This window comes from Sebastes fasciatus, chromosome 3, assembly GCF_043250625.1.
Source record: "Sebastes fasciatus isolate fSebFas1 chromosome 3, fSebFas1.pri, whole genome shotgun sequence".
NCBI classification, from domain to species: domain Eukaryota; kingdom Metazoa; phylum Chordata; class Actinopteri; order Perciformes; family Sebastidae; genus Sebastes; species Sebastes fasciatus.
Window position 1 is genome coordinate 40734240 of NC_133797.1, and position 21839 is coordinate 40756078.

Below are 21839 nucleotides of genomic sequence, written 5' to 3' on the forward strand. Positions count from 1 at the left end.
GTTGCGTTTGTTACTGATTCCTGATGAAAGACCATCAAATAAAATATGTTTTCTAGCTTCCACCTCAGTAACAAACACTTCAATTTCACACTCTGTGAAATTCTTCTTTTTTGTTCCTTTTCCAGCGTGATTTGCCGTTGTTATTTGGACAATAAGTGACAGCATGGCGCGTGTTTATAGTCATTTGCATAGTTATTAATGGGAGGAGACAAGGCGGACCAAGTGGCACGTGCAGCTGCGCTCAATTTCACGTCAAGTGGGATGTATAAAGGAAAGGTGCGCAGGAACAGGCGTACGCATGGTTTTATACATGTGAACATTTCTGTGCGTACGTACTTTTCCAATTTTGTGAGTACGCCATCTTCCAGTGTGAAAGCTGCGCAGTCTTTCATACATGAGGCCCCTGGCGAAGATCTTCTTCTTCTTCTTTGGTGTTTATTGGCGGTTGGTAAACCAGCTTATAGGTGCATTACCGCCACCTACTGGACTGGAGTGTGGAGCAGGAGATTGACAGGAAAAAATAAAATAAAATAAATACATTTTAAAAAATAAGAAAAAAAATATATATATATATTGTTAATAATAATACTAATAATAATTAAATTCTCTCCATTATTCCTGTTGCCCTTAAGTAATTAATTAGAAGATTGTGTACTTTCTTAGATGTCTTTCCTAGCAGATTGTAATATGTCCATCATCTACTCCTGATAACAATTCCCTTCTTTCTTCGTCATATTTGTTGCACTCTATAACAACATGCTGGACAGTTTCCGGTTTATTACAGTGCGTTCATAGTCCAGTTTGATGTTTGCCTATTCTATGGAGTGTTTGGTTTAATCCTGTATGTCCTATTTAATCCTGTATGTCCTATTTTCAGTCCAACATATATATATATATATAAACAGTGCAAATAATAATGCTCAGCTCAAGACCGACCTCTTTTCTTTGGCTTTTGAATGTACTTGAATTGTGATTACTAATTGGCCTTTTATAATGCTCATTATAACAGTCTTTTACTCATGGATTTATATCTTGGTCTCTGTCTGTGGATGTGTGAGATTTTGTTGTCTGCTCTGTTGACCTGTTTTTATTCTGCCTATGTCTGAAAAGCACTTTGGTCAGCTCATGTTGTTTTAAATGTGCTATAGAAATAAATTTGACTTGACTTGACTTGGCTAATGCTGAAAAATAGGATCTATGCAAATAATATTTATACATGCATAAATAAAAATGCAAAAATATAGTGTAAATAAATAAGAATATTAGTTTAAATGTTCTGTATAAATAAATGCAAGTAAACCAGATTATGATGCTGAATTAAATTATTGTACTGTTAAATCAGTAATGCAGAGTTGAAGATATAATAAATTATGGGGTTATAGCTGCTGATAGGGGTAAAAAATAATAAATATATATTGTATATATATATATATATATATGCATAAATAAAGAACAATTGACTTTAAAAATGTATATAAATATATCAAATAAATTTAAAAAATAATATATATATATTTAATTATTATTATATTATATTAATTAGCTCTTATCTGATGTTACAGAATCAAATGTTTTGTAAAGATGTAACGTTAACTTGAACAGTTGATAATGTGAAATATGCTTAAAGGGAAAATGTGATATGATAGTACTAGCATATTGAGTGACAGACCGCTGATCAATGAACCGGAAGCAGTGACGTTAACGTATTTAACAGTTTTTCACCAAAATCTTTGGGAAAATAATAAAAAAATCGTAACGTTAACTTAACGTTACTCCTTGTAGATCATAAACCCTTTAATGTAATAACGACTGGTAAAAATCGGTTGAGAAATGTAGACGTTATAGTGCTTTTTATCCAGAAAAACGTCAGCTCCCCGTTCACTTGTATCGGGTTACAGGCCGGTCTTGCCTTGTCCAATATGGCGCCTATGTTGACGTAGATCCAGGAGTCAATGTGGCGTCTATGAATATATGTCTATGGGTGTCTGTATTCTCATCTAAGAAAGTGAATTATTTCCAAAATGTTGATTTTTTCCTTTAAATAAACACTTGAAAATGTAATCTGATTACATGTACTCTGACTACTCGGTGGTGTTACTTGGTGCAGGATCAAGAAAGCAGACAGGAGGATAGGTAGAATGCATTCTCTCTGGTTTATTCAGGTTCTTTAGGAAGAGTTCTGTTTGAAATTACAAAATGCACTGGTAGAAACAGCAGAGATAGATAGAGAAAGAAAACAGAGGGAGAGAAAGAGATGGTCAGAGAAAGAGAGAAAGAGAGAGGGAGAGAGAAAGAAGGGATTTCATATCCGGAATAAACGGGAATAACATCACCAGATTCATGTTCAGGCAGCTCTTTACTCTCAAAGGGATTGTTTTTCATCAAGGAAACGTTTTCTATTCCTTCTCCCCCTTTTGAAAATCATTTTTTCTTATTTATTTATATATTTTTTTGTAATGTTAGTTAAAGTGTTATCTATCCTTTGTTCCTCCACGGTTTTCCCCCCGTGAAATAACTGGCAAATATAACAAACAAACATTCTTTGATTTCATCACCAAAGTCATTTCCTTTTTTTAATCAGGATGATTTTTTTTTTTTCATTTTTGTTTGTTTTTTTTTGGTCAGGTTTTTTTTATTTTTTTGTTTTTAAAAATAGAAGAAAAAAGAAACACATTGCTCTTAAAAACATCTATCTATATATATTTTTACATATATATATATACTTTTTTCTTTATATTTAATTTTTTTTTTTAATTCCTGAAGTTGACTTGTTACCCCACATAGTGGCATGCACATTGCACATGCAAATCTGTAATTAAATACTTCTCTTTTATCTTAAATTGCCATGTATGTTTATTTTTTTCTCTTTTTTCCCCGACTTGCTGAGTGAATCCTGTATGGTTTTCTACTGTGGCACTGGTTCGGTTTCTACTGGGTCCGATGGTTTGCATGGTGATGAGATGGATGGTTCGTAGTTGCTTCGGAGAGTTTTCCCAACGCATCTCTGCACCGATAACTACATTATATTTAACCCTTTGTAGCTGGTTTTTACCGTTGGGTGGTGGCCGGCTCAACGTTCATTTCATACATCTTGGGGATTTGTTGTTGCTTTAACTCCTTTAGCTTGGTTAGTTTGACCTGAAAACATGGGTTTAAGTGGAAACCAGTATGAATAGCAGAGAAGAAGAGACATACGTATCTCTTAAAATTCCAATTTTGACACCTCAAATTATTGGTTACAAAATCTGTGTCCAATAAAGGAGCCGTTTTGGACGATGCAAACCGAAACCAATAAATAAAATGTGTGATGAACAATAGTCGTGTCTCTTCTCTGACTAATCACAAAAACATAAACACATGTTTTGATGGTCAGAGAATAATCCAATCTGTGCTACAAAGGGTTCAAAAGAACCTCGCTGAGTCCTGATCGTACGGCAGCCTCGAGATGTTTTTGGGAGAGATCGGCCTCCTCCAGCGTCCGGGACGCTGACGTCAAAGAGGTTTGAGGACAGATCTTCTGGAAGCAACTCGTCTCCACCAGGTTGACGGTGATGGAAACAAATGGAGGAGAGAGAGAGAGAGATGGATGGAAACAGAGAGAGAGAGAGAGAGAGAGAGAGGGACCTTGGGGGTTGCTATGGCGACAGCAGGAGACACTTCATCCATGTCTATGAGGAAACAATTCACTGTAAATCAACACAGAGTCCAGGAAGTATGAAAGTTTTGATGACGTGCACAAAAATAAATAAGTCATTGCTCACATGAATAATGAATAAGTCCTGATTAGAGTCCTAATTAACAGTATTATCGTGGAGCATCACGTTTAGCGCGTTAGTCCCGTCGATGCCACATCGGAGGTTGTTTCAGTGTTTGTTGTTGGCAGGCAAAGTTAGCAACTAGCTGATAAACATCTAAGAACCAGATGGTGGAGACCAAAACAGAGCTAAAAGGAGCGTGAATAATGGGTTTTTAATTCATCAGGTGGACGCAAACACGACTCCAAATGAATGTTGCTCTGCGTCTGCATCATTAGCTAACTGTTAGCTCTTAAGCTTGGTTTATGCTCTCTGTAGTGAAGCCGGCGCGAGGTGCACGCGCCAGAAAATTGCGCCATCACGGCTTTGGCGTGGTGCGCGAGGGCTCCGCAAGTTGTCGCGGTACTCCGTCGTGCACATCTAAATTTTTATAACCGACTACACGAGGAAGGGGAAGCATCGAGAGACAGAAAGTAATTCAGACTTGGAGGTAAGCGACGGTAATAATTACAGTACACAAATGCGATGTTTGGCCGTACGTCGGTGTTTAGTGTTTACTACTGTTGCCAGGCAACCTACTCTCCTTTCCGGTACCACTCGTTGACTTCCTGCTATCCATAGAATATTTAGTTTCTACGCCTACTGGCATTTTCAGAGCATATTACTATTATTATTTTAATAATAAATCTAAATTCTGTTAATTTTGAAGATTTTTTTTACGAAGTTACTGGTGTACTAATTATTATTTTAATAATAAATAAAAATTCTGTTAATCTTAAAGATTTTTTACCAAGTTACTGGTGTACTAATTATTATTTTAATAATAAATACAAATTCTGTTAATTTTGAAGATTTCTCACCAAGTTGCGGCTGTACAATTTATTACTTAAATAATAAATATAAATTTAATTTGTATAAATAAAAATAAAATTTGTATTAATTTGTTACTTTTATTTTGTTTTACAAAGTTAAGAAAACAATGTTTAAGTCAAGCCTGATGTTTCCTTACACATAAAAGAACAGTGACTTCCACACAGAGAGGCATACATACATTCATTAATTAATTAATTAATTAATTAATTAAACACTCTGTATCGGCAGGCCCAGGTATCGGTATCTGTATCGGGACTGAATAAGTCGGATCGGTGCATCTCTAATTTATTCCTACAGAACAAATAATAATAAGTAATGTGGGAGAACAAATCATTAATTCCAGTGAATGAATTACAGATTAATGTGCAGAAATCATCAATAACTTCCCCTCTGATACCTGCTGGACTCCATAACGAGCTGAAGACGAACACAAAGACGCACACAGACTGCAGACAGACTAAACACACCCACACGTACGTAAGAAGCATGAACTCATTCAACCTACACACACACACACACACACACACACACACACAGACACACACAGACATACAGTACACCTTCCATAATGAGTGACAATGGAAGCTCAATCCCACCACCATGTGTTGATGAGCGGTACTACGGGAGGAATGAGGAGGAGGAGGAGAGAGGAAGAATGAAACACAGAGAGAGAGAATCAGATGAGGAGTTTTTCAGAAAGTTTATGAGTTATATACACAAGAATTATTGAGCCAAAATATACAATACAATGGGAGAGAATGGGTGAGAGAAATGATTATCTACTGACCTCCCTCCTCCCGTCCGGGCTCAGTGACCCCGGAGGAAGAGGAGGAAGAGGAGGAGGAGGAGTGGGTGAGGGAGGGAGGAAGAGGAGGATGAAGGTGGCGATGAGGACGTTAAAGTCTCATCTCACATGCGTGCTGCGATCGTCTCAGAGGGAGACATCGTGGTGTCCTGTACAGTGTAAGGCACTGAGGGTGACCTACTGTAGCTGATGGTGTCAGGACACGTGCACACACACACGCACAATAATATACATGCAAGTTCACTCACACACACACACACACACACACACACACACACACACACACACACTCACTTAGTGCTGAAACAATTAGTTGATTAATTGATTAATCAACCCACAGAAAATATGACAATATTTATAATCAATTAATTATTTAAGTAATTTATTAACCAAAAAACCCACAAGACTTCCTACTTTTATCCGTTTGATATCTTTAAAATATTTAGATTTTATAAACCTGTGATATTTATCTGTTTGTATACAGATAAATATCACAGTTTCATAGTAATATAGCGACATCTTTCTGTGCAGTACTCTCATCCCTCGTCACCCTGCACTTTCATTTAAGCGTCCTTAGTTAAGATTTTTCTTTATAGTTTTACTTTCATTTTATTTAATTTGGCATAGCAAGAAATACTCTGTATGTTGACCATCTTGGGTGGAAAAAAATGTCCTTCAGGATAAAAAATAAATTCTTATCTTCTCTTTAATGTATCTCATTTTATTGCCATTTTGAAACCAAATGTGGAGGGTTTATCTCAACAGCTAATACGCTCTGAAACAACAACAAATATATAATTCAGGGCTGTTAAAGTCAACGCGTTATTAACACGTTAACGCAAATTCATTTTGACGCCACTAATTTCTTTAACGCATTAACGCAACTTGTGGTTTTTAGGTTGTAGCGGGCTCAGTTTTAAAGCTAGAGTGAAGATACTGGTATCAAATGAAACTAGAAAACCTGATGAATCCATCGGTACCAACCATGTCACTCTAGCTTACGTACTACGCTCCAAACTTACGCTACATTTTGGCGAGGAAAAACTGTCATGGTCATTTCCAAAGGGGTCCCTTGACCTCTGACCTCCAGATATGTGAATGTAAATGGGTTCTATGGGTACCCACGAGTCTCCCCTTTACAGTTTGCCATGTTATGATTTGAGCATATTGGTTAATGCTAAATGCAGTACCTGTGAGGGTTTCTGGATCAATATCTGTCATTGATTTGTGTTAATTGATTTCCAATAATACATATATACATACATTTGCATAAAGCAGCATATTTGTCCACTCCCATGTTGATAAGAGGATTAAATACTTGACAAATCTCCCTTTAAGGTTAATTTTGAACAAATAAAAAAATGTGCGATTAAACATTTTAATGGATTGACAGCCCTACTATGATTATATACTAATTAATTATTAAAAATAAAAATAAACTGGTAGATTAATCTGATCGCTTAGCTAGCTAGCATCCGGTATACCAACGATGAGTCTTTCAGAGTCAAAACAACGACGCTCGGATTCAAACTGTGTGGATCAATTTAGATTTTTGGCAAAATAAAAAATAGTTTTTAAGTGATTCAGCTCGTACCGGATGTGACCGGAGGTGATCTCTCTTGGCTATTTCCTCGCCGTGGCCCAGTCTCAAAATCACCGCCAGCGATGGGAGCCGGTGGGACTCGACTTTTAAGGCGTAAATACTTGAAAATCTCCCTTTAAGGTACATTTTGAACACATAAAAAACAATAATATAATATAATATAATATAAAAATAAAAATAAACTGGCAGATTAATCAACAATAAAAATAATCAGTTTCAGCCCTAAACACATTCACACACCTGCACACACACACACACACACACTCACACACACACACACACACACACACAGTAAATGTCTCCGTGTCGCAGCAGTAGCCGCCCCCCCTCGCCCACCCCCCACAGTGGCGGTGACGGTGACATAATGGCGTCTGAGGATGAGCCCGAAAAGTGGTCCAGTGCCATTGTGAAATTGTGTGTTAACATCACTACGACCTCTGCTGCCCCCCCCCCCCCCCCCCCCCCCCCGCCCCCCCCCCCCCACACAAACATCATTAAAATCTCTCTCATTGACCCCCCCGCCCTCGCCCGCCCTCCCCGCCTCGCTCTTGACCCCCCTACACACACACGCATGCACACATCTAGTGCTGTACAAAGGGGAGACCACGGCGTGGCTTCAGCTACATAAGCACATCTTTTGGCAGCACTACTGTACATTAAAACCCACCGAGTAGTTTCTAACCCACCGAGTAGTTTCTAACCCACCGAGTAGTTTCTAACCCACCGAGTAGTTTCTAACCCACCGAGTAGTTTCTTCTTGTCTGTTTGTTTTTTAAAGAGAGCCCTTATTCGTGTTTTCGTCGACGCGTTGCCTCACGACTGACCCACGGACACAATTTCACAGCCGACTGAGTGGATGGTTTTGGTGCGTTTGTTAGTTTTTCCTTCGTCCGTCATAACGAAGAAGAAAAGAAAACAGACGGAGGTGAAGACAGACAGCTGATGTGGGGAGAAGCGATGACGTAGCAAAAACCTTGCAACCCCCCCCCCGTTCAAAATCAGATGTTCACTTTTTTTTTTTTTTTTTTTCCAAAGAATGGGATTTGTTCTCGGAAAAAAAGCACACACACACACACACACACACACACACACACACACACACACACGCACACAACATGCTTTCACACAAGGGCAGTGTTGTGTGTCGGCCATTTTGGATCCGCTGTTACAATTCTGGACAAAGCGAGTGGTGTCGTGGAGCCAAAATGGAGGTCTGTCAACACGCTTTGAGCGGCGTGTTGATGTGTTGGGTGCGTCGGCAGGATGCTGATGGCGATGTGAGGGGGTCAGAGTTAGGGATGTTAATAATTAACCGTTTAACCGCTAACCGACATTAACAAACGCCATCGGTAATAATATGCTAAACTAAAAATTAACTCAGAGGAGCAGCTTGTTACTTTAAAGAGAGAAGCTGGTCCACCTTAACAGTCCACCTTAAGAGAGCCGGCGTTGCAGGTTACAGGAAGTTGGCTCCAGTCTTGAGGAGTTGTAGCATTTATTTACCGACAAATAAACTGTACTGCTACAGCTACGTTCAGAGCTGTAACGCAACCGACAACCCCACACTCGCCGCTACCACACACACACACGGTCTGAAGGACACTCGCTAACGTTACGCCGCGCTGACAGACCGTATGTGTGTGACAACGGATAGCAGGAAGTCACCAGCAACACTAACGTTCGTTAGCTCTCCGAACGTAACGCACACACACACGGTGTGTCAGGTACACGCTAACGTTACGCCGGGCTGACAGACCGTATGTGTGTGACAACGGAGGGCACAAAGCCACCAGCAACGTTAACGTTCATTCGATTTCTGAACGTAGCACAAACACACACACGGCCTGTCGGTCACTCGTTTAACGTTACGCCGCGCTGACACACAGCCGACGACCTCGTAGCTAAACTAAACGGTGCGGTGAAGTGGCTGCGTGTGTCCTCGACAACACACGGGTCCTCTACCGGACGGGTGAACTCAGTTGTCCGTTGTCCTCATACACTGCAGCTGGCGCACCGCGGCATGCGACGCACTAATCTTGCCGGTTAACAGTTAATAATCGGTTAACGAAGGTTATCGCTTAAAAGAAATAATTAAAAATTAGCATCCCTAGTCAGAGTGTAATGTAGGTTAGTGAAAGCAGAGAGGAGGAGGAGGAAAGGCGAGGGGGAGGAAGGGGGTTCAACATTACATCGTCTGACGCCATGCCAGGTAAAACCATACAATAACTCAATCCGAGGCCTGCTTGTTTTTGTAGCTGAGTCTTCTCTACGTTGTCTAAGGATCTAGCTACCTAACTCTAGAGGGACCTGAGAAGTAAGCGAAACCGCTTTGCACCTCTGTAAACCTCTCATCACTACACCGCCTGAAACTGGACCCACGAGGGGATGCACGCAGAACATCACGCCGAACAGCGAGGTGAAGCCAAGAGGGACGGCTTATCTAGCGAGCGTCCGGTATACCAACGATGAGTCTTTAAAAGTCAAAACAACGACGATCGGATTCAAACTGTGTGGATCAATTTAGATTTTTGTGATTCAGCTCATACCGGATGTGATCCCTCTTGGCTATTTCCTCGCCGTGGCCCAGTCTCAAAATCACCGCTAGCATGGGAGCCGGTGGGACTCGACTTTTAAGGCGTAGTGTGGTTGATCTCAACTACTACAGAGGGTAGGGGGGGGCGGACGGGAGCGGCTAAGGGCGAGGAGAATGACGGGGGCGGGGGTGACCAATGTGACTGATACAGAAGGCACTGTGGCTCTGTAGGGGGTTTTGGGGTTTTTGGGGAAGCGTGCCGTCACCTCACTTGATGGGAGGCGTGGGCAGAGGGGTTCCAGGTTTGCGCTCCCTCGACTCCCGCCAAAACAAATAAAACAAAAAACCCCCCCTATCCCCGTCTACACTACGCTCAACTACTACTACTACTAGGCCTGGAGGCAACGCATGTCGGGAGAGGAGAGAGAGAGAGAGATGGGACGGCGACGTGAAAGAAAGAAAAGGGGGGTTTCACTGTGCGTGTGATGTCAAAGAGACGTGTGCAAACGTGGTGTCCATCTTCACAATACTCCCTCAGATTCCGCTGTTTTACAGTACCTCCGAAATAATACGGCGAGGATGCTTATGAGGTCTGCATAGAGTCAAAACACGTGGACTGGGGTTTTTTTGTTTTTGTTTTCTGGCTTAATGCGACTGCGAAGAAAAACAGTGCGAGGTTTCAAGAGTAGCTACCGCGTCATGAGCATGAACGGTATGCAAAATAAATACTCTGTTATCTATAACTACATCTATACTGTATTATATCTAGATTTAGTTTATCATCTATCTATACTTTTATCATCTTGTCCTATTGAATATTCAATAATCCCTCATAACAATAAGGATGAAGTTAGTAGTGTTTCTGTCCGTTAAAGCCTTTCAGTGTCGCTTCTCTGGCACAAAGCTGAAAGATGTCAAAGCAGAATGGACAGAACAAAAAGGTGGATGAGGAAGGAGAGGTTGGTGGATACTGACGTTGGTTTTGGCAGAGGAGGTTTGCTACAACCTCACGTGATTGGATTAATGACTGTTATCTCTGGTTATCCAGACCTGAGAGAAGGGGTTGGAGGAAGAGGAGGAGGAGGAGGAGGGTCAGCATTGGCACAGACGGGCAGACAGAAGGACGGGCTGACGAACGGGACAGATATGGCGTCTCTCGGGCTACATCCATGTTTCCCGACTAGGACTGGACTTCATCTGTATATATCTCACAAAGATATAAGAGACGGGTTCAAAGTGGAGGTTTCACTCCAGGTGTAGAAAACAGGATGTGGCCCAGAGGCTGTCCTGTAGCGAGGGGGGGGGGGCGCTGATAACTGATAACTCAAAAACACCACCACCAGCTAATACTGACACCAACACTGTACCACCAATACTGTGCCGTCACTGCCGATCAAACTAGAGAACTACAGAGCCAGACAGAGACAGAGGGGGGGGGGATTGAGCTTTTTTTTGGCTGCAAGTGGAAGAATTCAACCTAGAATAGTGTGAAACCTCGGCGATGATCTGGTCTACCCCTCCCTCTAAGATCTTTGGGTTGACGAGACTGACCCCGTGAATCACTGCGACTACTGGCCTCTACCTCCACCGCTCTGCAGAGACAGAGAGAGTATCGTAAGAGTTGCGTTACAACACGCAACGCTGCTGAGTGAAAGTTCCCACGCCATCGTTGCACTGAAACGTTGCAGGAAGGCAACCGGGAACCCCCCGGTAAACGTCACCGAACGGGAGGGGAGTGGAGGGGGGGGTAAAAACATAACGGATGTAAACAAGATGGACATAGCAACTCCAAATAACATGACAACAAATCTACAGCAACAGTTCCATCAATCAGTCATCAGTATCATCATCATCATTGTCATCGTCATTTTGCATTGACATTGATATCGTTATTATTCATAAGACTATCATCGTTAACAATAATAAATCAAGTGTGGTAGAAGTCCGCTTCTCTCCACTCTTTCTCCCTCTTGTCTCTCGGGAAACGTTGACGTGATCCTGCAGCGTTTTCCCGTCGTAGAAACGTTTTTTAAATCGGCGAGAGACAAAAACAAAAACAGCCGACAGTCTCGGGGTTAAAAACTAAAATCACATTTGAGATGTTAAGAGAGAGAGAGAGTGTGTGTGAAAGAAGAGAACTTCTTTTTTGTAAACCTAAAAGTGTTCCTATAAAGCCCCCAGGTCCCCGCCCACACCGGTTAGATCTCCTGTCTAGTATGTATTTAATCGATCATGCAGGTTTCCATCAAATTTTGGACTCCGAAAAAGATCAAAGGAGGCTGAGCGAATGCAACAGAAGAACCAAGCTCCAATGTCCGAAGAAGAACAAGAAGGAGAAGTAATCGATAGAAGAAATACTGAAGAAAATAGTCTTTTTTCCCCATCCCTCCTTTCCTCTCCTCCGCCCCATTCAACCGTGTGATGTCATTTCCTGTCAGGTTTATGCCTCGCCTTGCCGCCGGGTGGAGTAACCGAGGAGGAAGGGGCTTGACGAAGAGTCCGACTCCCTTCTCAAGTTACCTGAGCCCACACCCCCCCCACCTCATAGCGCCCCTGCACTACCACCGCCACCGGACAGGAAGTGATGTCACACCAGTCCCGTCAGCATTAAAGTGAGTCTTTAACAGTAAACAGAGATGATAAAACTCATCAAATATCAGCCAGCGCTGTGATTGGCTGTTTTTTGCAGTATAGGCGGAGCTTCCTGGTTTTGTCCCTTAGGAAAGGAAAAAGGTTAAAGATAAAAGTGGTTGTTCTCCCTTTTTTTCTTTTCACTGTTTGTAAAGTTTTTGTTCTTCATTGTTCAAGTTTGATTTTCTGGAGGCATAGCTTGGCATGTAAGGGTTAGGGGGTCCTGGCTTTTTGTTGATTTCTTTTTCTTTATCTGTTTCGAGGAGCAGAGTCAAAGCGGTGGACTCGCAGCTCATTTTCAGGCTTTTACATCAGCAGAGCGGCCAGCGACAGATAGAACGCACATCTGGCGAGGCCGACCAATCACGCCACAGTCTGGGAGAAGTGCCGTTAGGCCTCGTCGGAACCCGGCCCCGGCCGTTTTACATGCTCCTCCCTCGCTTTTTTTTGTTCCCACACCTCTCTCTTCCTCCTGCAGCCTGGCCTTGCTGGTCAGGCATTGAATTGTGGGAAGTGTAGTTCTGAGAGTGAGAGAGGTGAACCGAGCCCGGGCCTAGCTGTCTCTGTTTCATTTCATCCACGTGCTGCTCCGTCGCTGATCTGAGTCTCACACAAAATCTGTAAAAGGCTATTTGCAGCCCCTCCACCCCCCTCCCCTCCGCCCTTTCCTCTCATTTAGAGTCCGAGGGGTGACGGTAGAGGGTTTGGAGGGCGTCCGACCGCCCTCGACATTTTCACCACCTCTGCTTTATTAAAAGTCTACACGTCCAAGGCCAGAGCACCGGAGGCTGCTATTCTTCTCCTCTCCTGCCCGTATCCCTCGCTCCCTGTGGTTGCTAGCACCAGTCGTCCTCGTCCGTCTCACTATAAGGTTCATGCAGGCCCTTGCGGGGCCCTCGGGCATGGGGGGTGCGGTGGTGTGGAGGGGGGGGCGCCCCAGGTGGCACCCGCCGATGCGGAGAAGGTGAGGATGAGCGGTAACCGTTGGGCACCCTACGTGGATGCGGGTGAGGGGGCTGAGGGGGCACGTGGTGGGCAGTCCTAGGTGAGCGTGGGTGTGGGTGAGGATTCCCCCCGTGAGGGTGCGGGTTGCCGTGGGAGAGGCTTTGCTCGTAGGCGGGGGGCTCGTGGTGCCGCTCGTACTCGTAGTCGCGCTCGTAGAAGGGCCCGTCGCCCTCCAGGCTGTCCCCGGGCGGAGGCCCGCTCCAGCGGCCTCGGTGAGGGGACCTGGGCGAGCCGTGGAGGGGCGAGCGAGGCGACTGGTGCCTAGGGGAGCGCGGCGAACCGTGCCGGGACCCGGTGCCCCCGTGGATGGGAGAAGCTTGGCGTGACGGGGGTCGGTGGTGGTAGCCTCTGTCCAGGTCCGGCGGGGAGAAGTGTCGGGGGGACGGCGAGCGCAGGCGGCCCGGCCCCGGGGGGCCATAGCTGGGCTTGCGGACGGTGGGGGAGTAGGTGACGTGCGGACGGGGGACGGCGGGGGTCTGGGGCAGCTGGCGACGGCCTCTCCGCGGAGTACTGGTCCCCGACGTGGAGGGGACCGGGCTGCCGCTCACCGAACTACTGCCCTACAGCAAAATGTAAACAAGGAAAATCAAAACGCACCACAACAACAACAACAACAGAGACCACAGGAGAGAGAGAGGGAGGGAGAGAGGGAGAGAGGGAGAGAGACCACAGGAGAGAGAGAGGGAGAGAGAGAGGGAGAGAGACCACAGGAGAGAGACCACAGGAGAGAGAGAGGGAGAGAGAGAGACAACAGGAGAGAGAGAGGGAGGGAGAGAGGGAGAGAGAGAGAGACCACAGGAGAGAGAGAGGGGGAGAGAGAGAGAGACCACAGGAGAGAGAGAGGGAGGGAGAGAGAGAGAGAGAGAGAGACCACAGGAGAGAGAGCGAGAGGGAGGGAGAGAGAGAGAGAGAGAGAGAGAGAGAGAGAGGGAGAGACCACAGGAGAGAGAGAGGGGGAGAGAGAGAGAGACAACAGGAGAGAGAGAGAGGGAGGGAGAGAGAGAGAGAGAGAGACCACAGGAGAGAGAGCGAGAGGGAGGGAGAGAGAGAGAGAGAGAGAGAGAGAGAGAGAGAGACAGAGAGAGAGAGAGAGGGGGGAGGGAGAGAGAGAGAGGAGAGACCACAGGAGAGAGAGAGAGAGAGACCACAGGAGAGAGAGAGAGAGAGAGAGAGAGAGAGAGAGAGAGAGAGAGAGAGAGACCACAGGAGAGAGAGAGAGAGAGGGAGAGAGAGAGAGAGAGAGAGACCACAGGAGAGAGAGAGAGAGAGGGAGAGAGAGAGAGAGAGAGAGAGATAGATATAGATATAGATAGAGATAAACACCATTGAAAATCATTCAAAAACAGTGATGAGGCAAAGAATTGACATCAAGAAGCAACACGTCACATTGAAGGAAAATGGACAGAGAGAGAAACAGTGATAAAGAAAAAAAGCATAACACAAAGAAGAGAGATTGATATCCATAAGTAGGTGTTTGACTCTGCGTGAACTCTCACTGGATAACAGAACAGCTGCTGTGGAGGGTGAGAGTGTGTTATTCTGGATGATATCTGAGGATGTATAATGTATAATGTATAATGTATAATGTATAATGTATAATGTGTTTGATGTAAAGCACCCCTGAAGTATCCACAACCTCCTCATTAGGGCTTCTATCTGACCTGTGCTGAGTAAAAAGCTTTATATGAGGTAATCTACTTATATGGAAATCAAAAAGAGAGACAGGAGAGACGGTGTGGGACAGCACTGAGAAGCTGTCCCCTAATCTCGGTGTCTTTGGAGCCCACCTGTCTGTGTCCTCGTCCGTCGTGCCCCTCGCTGGGCGAGCGGGACCACTGGCGGTCGTGGGGGTGCCCGTGTGGGTAGTCGTGTCTGTCCGGGCCGTAGCGCTCCTTGTCCATGGAGCCGTGGTGGTGATGGTGGTGGTGGTGGTGACGACGGTCCTTGGTCCGGCCGCGGTCCCGCTCGCGCTCCTTGGGTGGGAGGTCGCCCGACTGCGTGGTGGTGCTGAGGTCTGTGCCCAGACCTAGCAAGGAGATGTCTCAGTTTACATTGGTAAAGACAAGACGACTCGTTATTCTGTCAAGAGGTGAGCTGCCCGAGATGAGGACATGTTTTAGGTTGTAGTTGGCTCATGTTTTAAAGCTAGAGTGAAGATAGTGGTTTCATATGAAACTAGAAAACCTGATGAATCCATCGGTACCAACCATGAATCATCATGAAGGAGGTTAAATAACGCTCCAAATTTTGGCGTTTTCAAATTTTTCAAAGGGGTCCCTTGACCTCTGACCTCCAGATCTGCGAATGTAAATGGGTTCTATGGGTACCCACGAGTCTCCCCGGAAAAAAGTCTGAAAAAATGTCTAAAAAATTAAAAAGAAATATCCGAAAAATCTAAAAAAAGCAGAAAAAAAATCTAAAAAATTTCCGAAAATTGTCTGAAAAAAACTCCCTTGACCTCTGACCTCCAGATGTGTGAATGTAAATGGGTTCTATGGGTACCCACGAGTCTCCCCTTTACAGACATGCCCACTTTATGATCATCACATGCAGTTTGGGGCAAGTCATAGTCAAGTCAGCACACTGACACACTGACAGCTGTTGTTGCCTGTTGGGCTGCAGTTTGCCATGTTATGATTGGAGCATATTGTTTTATGCTAAATGCAGTACCTGTGAGGGTTTCTGGATCAATATCTGTCATTGTTTTGTGTTGTTAATTGATTTACAATAATAAATATATACATACATTTACATAAAGCAGCATATTTGTCCACTCCCATGTTGATAAGAGTATTAAATACTTGACAAATCTCCCTTTAAGGTTCATTTAGAACAGATAAAAAAAGTGTGATTAATCACGACTAACTATGGACAGTTATGTGATTAATCGCGATTAAATATTTTAATCAGCTGACAGCCCTAATTGCAACATCACCACCAAGTTACTACAGTGGCTAAGAGATCTTTATATGCGGGAAAAGATCGACAAAGGTGATTTAAATAAAAATTAAAACAAGCTATAACCAGATTTTAAAGGAATTTACTTTAAAGCTACGGTTGGTAACTTTAATAAAAGATACATTTTTGTCATATTTGCTTAAACTGTCACTTTATCCTCACAGTAGTACATGAGACAGACAATCTGAAACACATCCGGTTCCTCTGTCTCTAACGAAGCTCGTGAATTCGGATCAAACTGTCAAAATAGGCACTGAAAATGAGTTTATTTCTGTTATTTCTGAGTGACAGTTTGAGCAAATATGACAACAAATATTTTTATTCTAGTTACCAACTGCAGCTCAATCTACTACATGTGCAGTCGAACGTAGAGCAAATACAACTAATTTAAAACAGCATCATCACTCCCGAGCCGGGAAGCTGTGAGGACGAGAGTCCTCCATCAGATTAGAGAGCTCTCCACATATAAAGAGGATTCAGAGGTAAACTGGGCCAGCCTTGTTGCATTAGCTTTACAGCTGAAGCACGCAATTAGTGATGAATTGGGCAATGTTGTTATCGAGGACTTCTTTGTGCCGAGACTTGACTCGTATAAAATTGAGTGAATGTGATGACAGCTGACATAAACGCTCGGATCGCTCTTCACTGCCTCGACACCGGCTACTGAGGTGTCCTCGACTGTAAAGCAACGCTGCAACTACGACGACGTTACATCATCACTAGATAGATGTCTAATGCCACCGAGTTCAATGTAAATTTAAGGAAATACTAAATTGTGGCTGCGATACAGACGGACTTCTTTAAGGAATAACATTTCCAATCAGTCACATGTTTTGGGAAATAATTTAACAGAAGGACCAACTCCTCCTGAAATCAGCTAAAAGGATTGCACAAAAATATTGCCTTGTTAATAAAACCCTTAAAGCCAAAATCTAGGGCTGCACGAATATGGCCAAAATGATAATCACGATTATTTATCACGATTATTCTTTGATTTTAGCGACAACATATTTTTATTGTACTTTCACATTAAAGAGACTCTTTGTAAGAATCAGAAATGTCTTGTTAACAGCGACACCTGTGGCCGCTAAGTCAACTAAAGTCAGCGTCCTGTTGCTGGCGCTTGTGCTCGCTCTACATAGACATGAACGAGCATCGCTCAACACAGTGAGGCGACACACGTCAGCTAAAAGCACAATATCACTCTATATTTCAGCTGCTTGGCAGTAATGTTAGCTGACAAGACCAAGGTCTCTCCATGAATCAATGCTGATCCTAGTGTTGGCTTTTCCTGCCTCAGCCTCCCGACCGCGGCCGGAAGGAACAGGGGAGACACCGGAGTTTTGGTCGGAGACGATAACGTTTCTCTAGCTGAGAAAAACTTGTAGAAAAGCTGGTCCACCTTAAGAGAGTCTGAGCTGGAGTTACAGATAAAGGAAGTTGGCTCCCGTCTATAGCTCGCTTGAGTGGAGGAGTTGTAGCCTTGTAGCATTTATTCACCGACAAATAAACTGTACACAAACTGTCTGCTACAGCTACTGTACGTTCACAGCTAGAACGCCACCGACAACACAGACAATACAGACTGCATGTGTGTGACTACGGGGAGCACGAAGCTGACAACCTGCTAAACTAAACTAAATGTGCGGCGGAGACTTTTATTGGTAAAGTGGCTGGATGTCCGCGACACTACACGCAGCATCTAAGTTATCTATCTGCTAAGTTTAACGCTCCCGGACGGCGAACTGGAGACTCTGCAGCATCCGCACCGCTGCATGCGAGGCACAAATCTTGTCGGTTAACGAGGGTCGGTTATCGGTTAAGAAAATGTTTCAAAATTAGCATACCTAGTCTCTTTTCAAAATAAACTTCCAAAGTAGGTTTACTTACGCAACAAAAGTACCTGGTTAGGTTTAGGAAAAGATCAGGGTTTGGGTTTAAGTTAGTAAGTTTGTTACGTAAAATATGTTTGTTTTTTTAAAGATTTTTTTTAGAGCTTATATTGCCTTCGTCATTGAAAATATAAATCTTAATTTTTGTCTTAAAACCATTGTGATGTCTGATGAGCGTTGTGTTTTACGAGGCTAGAGTTCAAAGTCGTTGAAACCCGACAGAAACAAAATAAAACTCGTCTTGGTTTGTCTTTCCACTGTTCCAACAACATGGTTGAAATAAACTCTTAATCCATAATGTTAGATGGGAAAATGTGCCAAATGTCCCTTCATGCCGTCCTCCCCCAGTGTGTATTCAGCCCCATCAACTAGTCCCCAGTGATTACTGAACAGTACTTCTGCTTGGACTGCACATCCCTACTATGAGCGACTCACCCGTGTCAGCGTCGGTGTATCTGGTCAGGGAGCGCTGCGAAGCCCGGTGACTCCTGTCCCTGTGTCGGCGTCCTCCTCCTCCTCCTCCTCCTCCTCCTCCTCCTCCACCTCCTCCGCCTCCTCCTCCTCCTCCTCCTCCTCCGTGTCTCGCCTCCTCGGACACCACCCTCTCCAGGGAGTAGTCGTCCAGCCTCACGCCGCGGCCCGTACGCCCGTGGACCAGGCTGGAGGTGGAGCGACGCATCGGACTGGTGTCGGTGATGGTCTGTGAGGAACGAAGGAGAGAGAAAGAAAAGAAATGAGATTTGATGCATCCTGACTGGTCGACACTCTCGACACTCACTTTAAATGAGTGTTTGACGGTACAACTACAGCATGTGGTTGAATTATGCATTCCTGTGTGTTTATGTGCATATTGAATGATAATATCTGACTTGGGTCAAACAGTAACTACGTCTTGGTTTAGGTGGTCTGGTGGTCAACCACACGAGGACAACAGTATGAACAGCTTGTGTTGTCCTGTGTGGCGACCAGCTGATCTGAAACAAGTACTATTTGACCCGTCTTATATCATATATATCAGCTTACGGTCTTTGCATTCAAATATCTTGACCCGTAGTAATCCCTACTAACTACTAAGCCTTTGACAAGCACATGTAATACCATGCTTCTTCACCAAAACATGGAGGAATGAAACAGACAACAGGGAACTGACAGGAAGAGAGGAAAAGGGGCAGAGAGACAGAGAGCAAGCATGAAGGAGGGCCGTAGAAACCATGCCTCACATGCACCCACTGGACTTTTCCAGAATGGCAACCATATTTCATTTAGATCATAGTCCGGTTGGTTTTTGTTAATATTCAAAATATTTTTTTCTTTATTCAAAAAAAAAATAAAAATGGAAAAACAAATATCTCAATGTAAATTATAGCAGATTACTGGTTTTAATCATAGACTGTGTATAAAGATGGACGACATGACAGCTCCCCAAAAGTGAAGCCAAAACTGGATCTCAATCGCCCCCTGGTGGCCGGCTGCAGTATAGCTCATAAGCCTCCATGTTAGCAGATGGGCCAAACTAAAAGGTCAAAGTAAACGTCAAATACATTTTTCCTAAAGATGTTTTCTGTCATTTCAGGCAGTTCTCATCACGCTGATGTTTGTTCTGATCAGTTTGGTTTTAATTAGTTATTTGATGCTATAAAAAGAGGCTGAGACGTCATGATCGACAGCTGTGATTGACAGCTGCTCTGAGCGAAGTAGTCGCAGCCGGAGGCTCTGAATTGTACGTGAGAGGAGACGTAACTTTAACTTTCCATGACCGTCACCAGTCTGTGTAATAGATAGAAGCGGAGCAGAGAAACAGCTACCGTGTTGCTAACATAGCAGCCAGCAGCTCATGCTAACAAGCTGCGGCTGCGCTCGGCTTGTGATTGACGTTACGATTGACGTCTGGCTTCATATGACGTCAGAATCTCAAGATGTTTTGGCTTCACTTTTGTACAGCGGGAGGAAGCGGAGGCGCGTCGTCCATCTTTAAATACACGTGAAATGATGTGAATACAGACAGCAGATAAAACATTTGTTATCTTGTAGAATAAGCACATTGCTGCATTACCAACACTACACAAGCTTGTAATAGCTGATATGTAATAGCTGATATAGGCCTCACACAGGTATCATTTCCCAACACATTGTGCAACAGTATGACATAAATGAAATATGGCAGCCACGTGGATAAACTGACGTTCCATCACCTTCGAGTCTGGTCGAAACGCTCTGCAAGAACCCAACAGAAGAATCCTACAGGACTGACTGTTCTATGTCAAAACGATACTAACACAAGGGTTTGCATGTTTAAAATCATATCCGTTAAATTAAAAAGTCAGGATCATAATGATGATCATCAACTATTCTTTGTATTATGCGTTTTCTGAAATGTTATGTTTAAATATGCAAATAAGGCGTTATTTAATGGTAACGTTTGGTGAATTTAGGAGAAATCTACAGACACAAATAGACAAAGTAGTAAGATAAACACATTAAAGTGTATTTTGGTAACAAATGTTTTATATATTTATATATCTATTAGGGATGCACTGATACCGATACCGGATCAGATATCGGGCCGATACTGACTCAAACAGCTGGATCGGGGTATCGCTGACAATGTATCCGATCTATTCAATTCAACTCTATGTTTATGTACCATATACATTATATACTGGAATTTTAATTCCTGTTTAAATTTTGACGCAGTTGTTCCTGCATTAAAAATAAAAAAATATTTATTATTTTAATAGTAAATAAAATTCTGTTAATTTTGAATTTTTTTACCAAGTTACTGGTGTACGATTTATTATTTTAATAATAAATAAAAAGTCTTTTACTTTTGAAGATTTTTTTTACCAAGTTGCTGGTGTATGATATATTAATTTTAATAATAAATTAAATTAAATTTGTATAAATAATATAATTTTTTTTATTTATTTGTTAATTTTTTTTTTTACAAAGTTAAGAAAACAATGTTTAAGTCAAGCCTGATGTCGCCTCACACATAAAAGAACAGTGACTTCCACACAGTGAGGCAAACAGCTTATTAATTAAACACTCGGTATCGACCAATAACCAAAACCCCAGGTATCGGGATCGGGATTTAAAAAGTGGGATCGGTGCATCTCTAATATCTATTTAAACCTGCCTAGTATGTATGTATATGTAAAGAAATCTAATGCACAGAAGGATTTTGACCTGTTTGTGGTTGTGTTTGTGCATCATGGCACTTCAGATAAACAATAATCTATAGGACGTCATATAAAGGAACCGGCTCCAGTTAAAGTCTACTGTTCATAATGTATTGTGGAGCCAGTCTTGATTTCCCTGCTGGGTTCATTATCAGGCTCTTCTGACCAGAACAGGACTCTGCTGACACTCTGAACAGAAAGCTTCACATCACCCTGATGATAAAGCACACGTCAGTCTGCAAGCAGCAGGCCGGACAAAGACTCAAGACGAACACGAGAGGATTCACCGTCCTGAGAGGAGCTGCGCTACACACAGACAGCGGTCTGTACGCTCTCCCAGCAGCCCGACACAAGCCATGCACGCCCTCCGGGTCGCCGGCAGCAGTAACAGTACTACACATGTGAACACACTTAATACGCTTACAAACACACACACACACACACACACACACACACACCAGAATAAGATGTCTGGGCGTCTATTTTGGAATGACGTGTGTATGTTTCCTTTCAATATTTATGTTGACAACTAGGGCTGTCACAATAGCGGATTTTCACTAAACGATTATCACGGCCAAAAGACTTCATGATAACAATATTACAGA

The 21839-nt window shown here is 43.4% G+C and overlaps 2 protein-coding genes across 21 annotated transcripts in view; one reads left to right on the forward strand and one right to left on the reverse strand.

Moving 5' to 3' along the window:
* Positions 1 to 21839, forward strand: part of nacc1b (nucleus accumbens associated 1, BEN and BTB (POZ) domain containing b) — a 303884-nt gene that overhangs the window by 89726 nt on the left and 192319 nt on the right. The window lies entirely within an intron of this gene.
* Positions 9154 to 21839, reverse strand: part of cacna1ab (calcium channel, voltage-dependent, P/Q type, alpha 1A subunit, b) — a 257077-nt gene continuing 244391 nt past the window's right edge. For 17 of the 19 annotated variants that reach the window (XM_074631184.1, XM_074631174.1, XM_074631170.1 and 14 more), the window contains 3 exons: positions 18491 to 18755; positions 14993 to 15231; positions 9154 to 13765 (listed from right to left, as the gene is read on the reverse strand). In XM_074631184.1, the coding sequence (XP_074487285.1) occupies positions 13037 to 13765; positions 14993 to 15231; positions 18491 to 18755 (1233 nt within the window). In that variant the 3' untranslated portion in view covers positions 9154 to 13036. The remainder of the gene's footprint in view (positions 13766 to 14992; positions 15232 to 18490; positions 18756 to 21839) is intronic. The other 2 variants (XM_074631172.1, XM_074631182.1) reach the window with 2 other exon arrangements.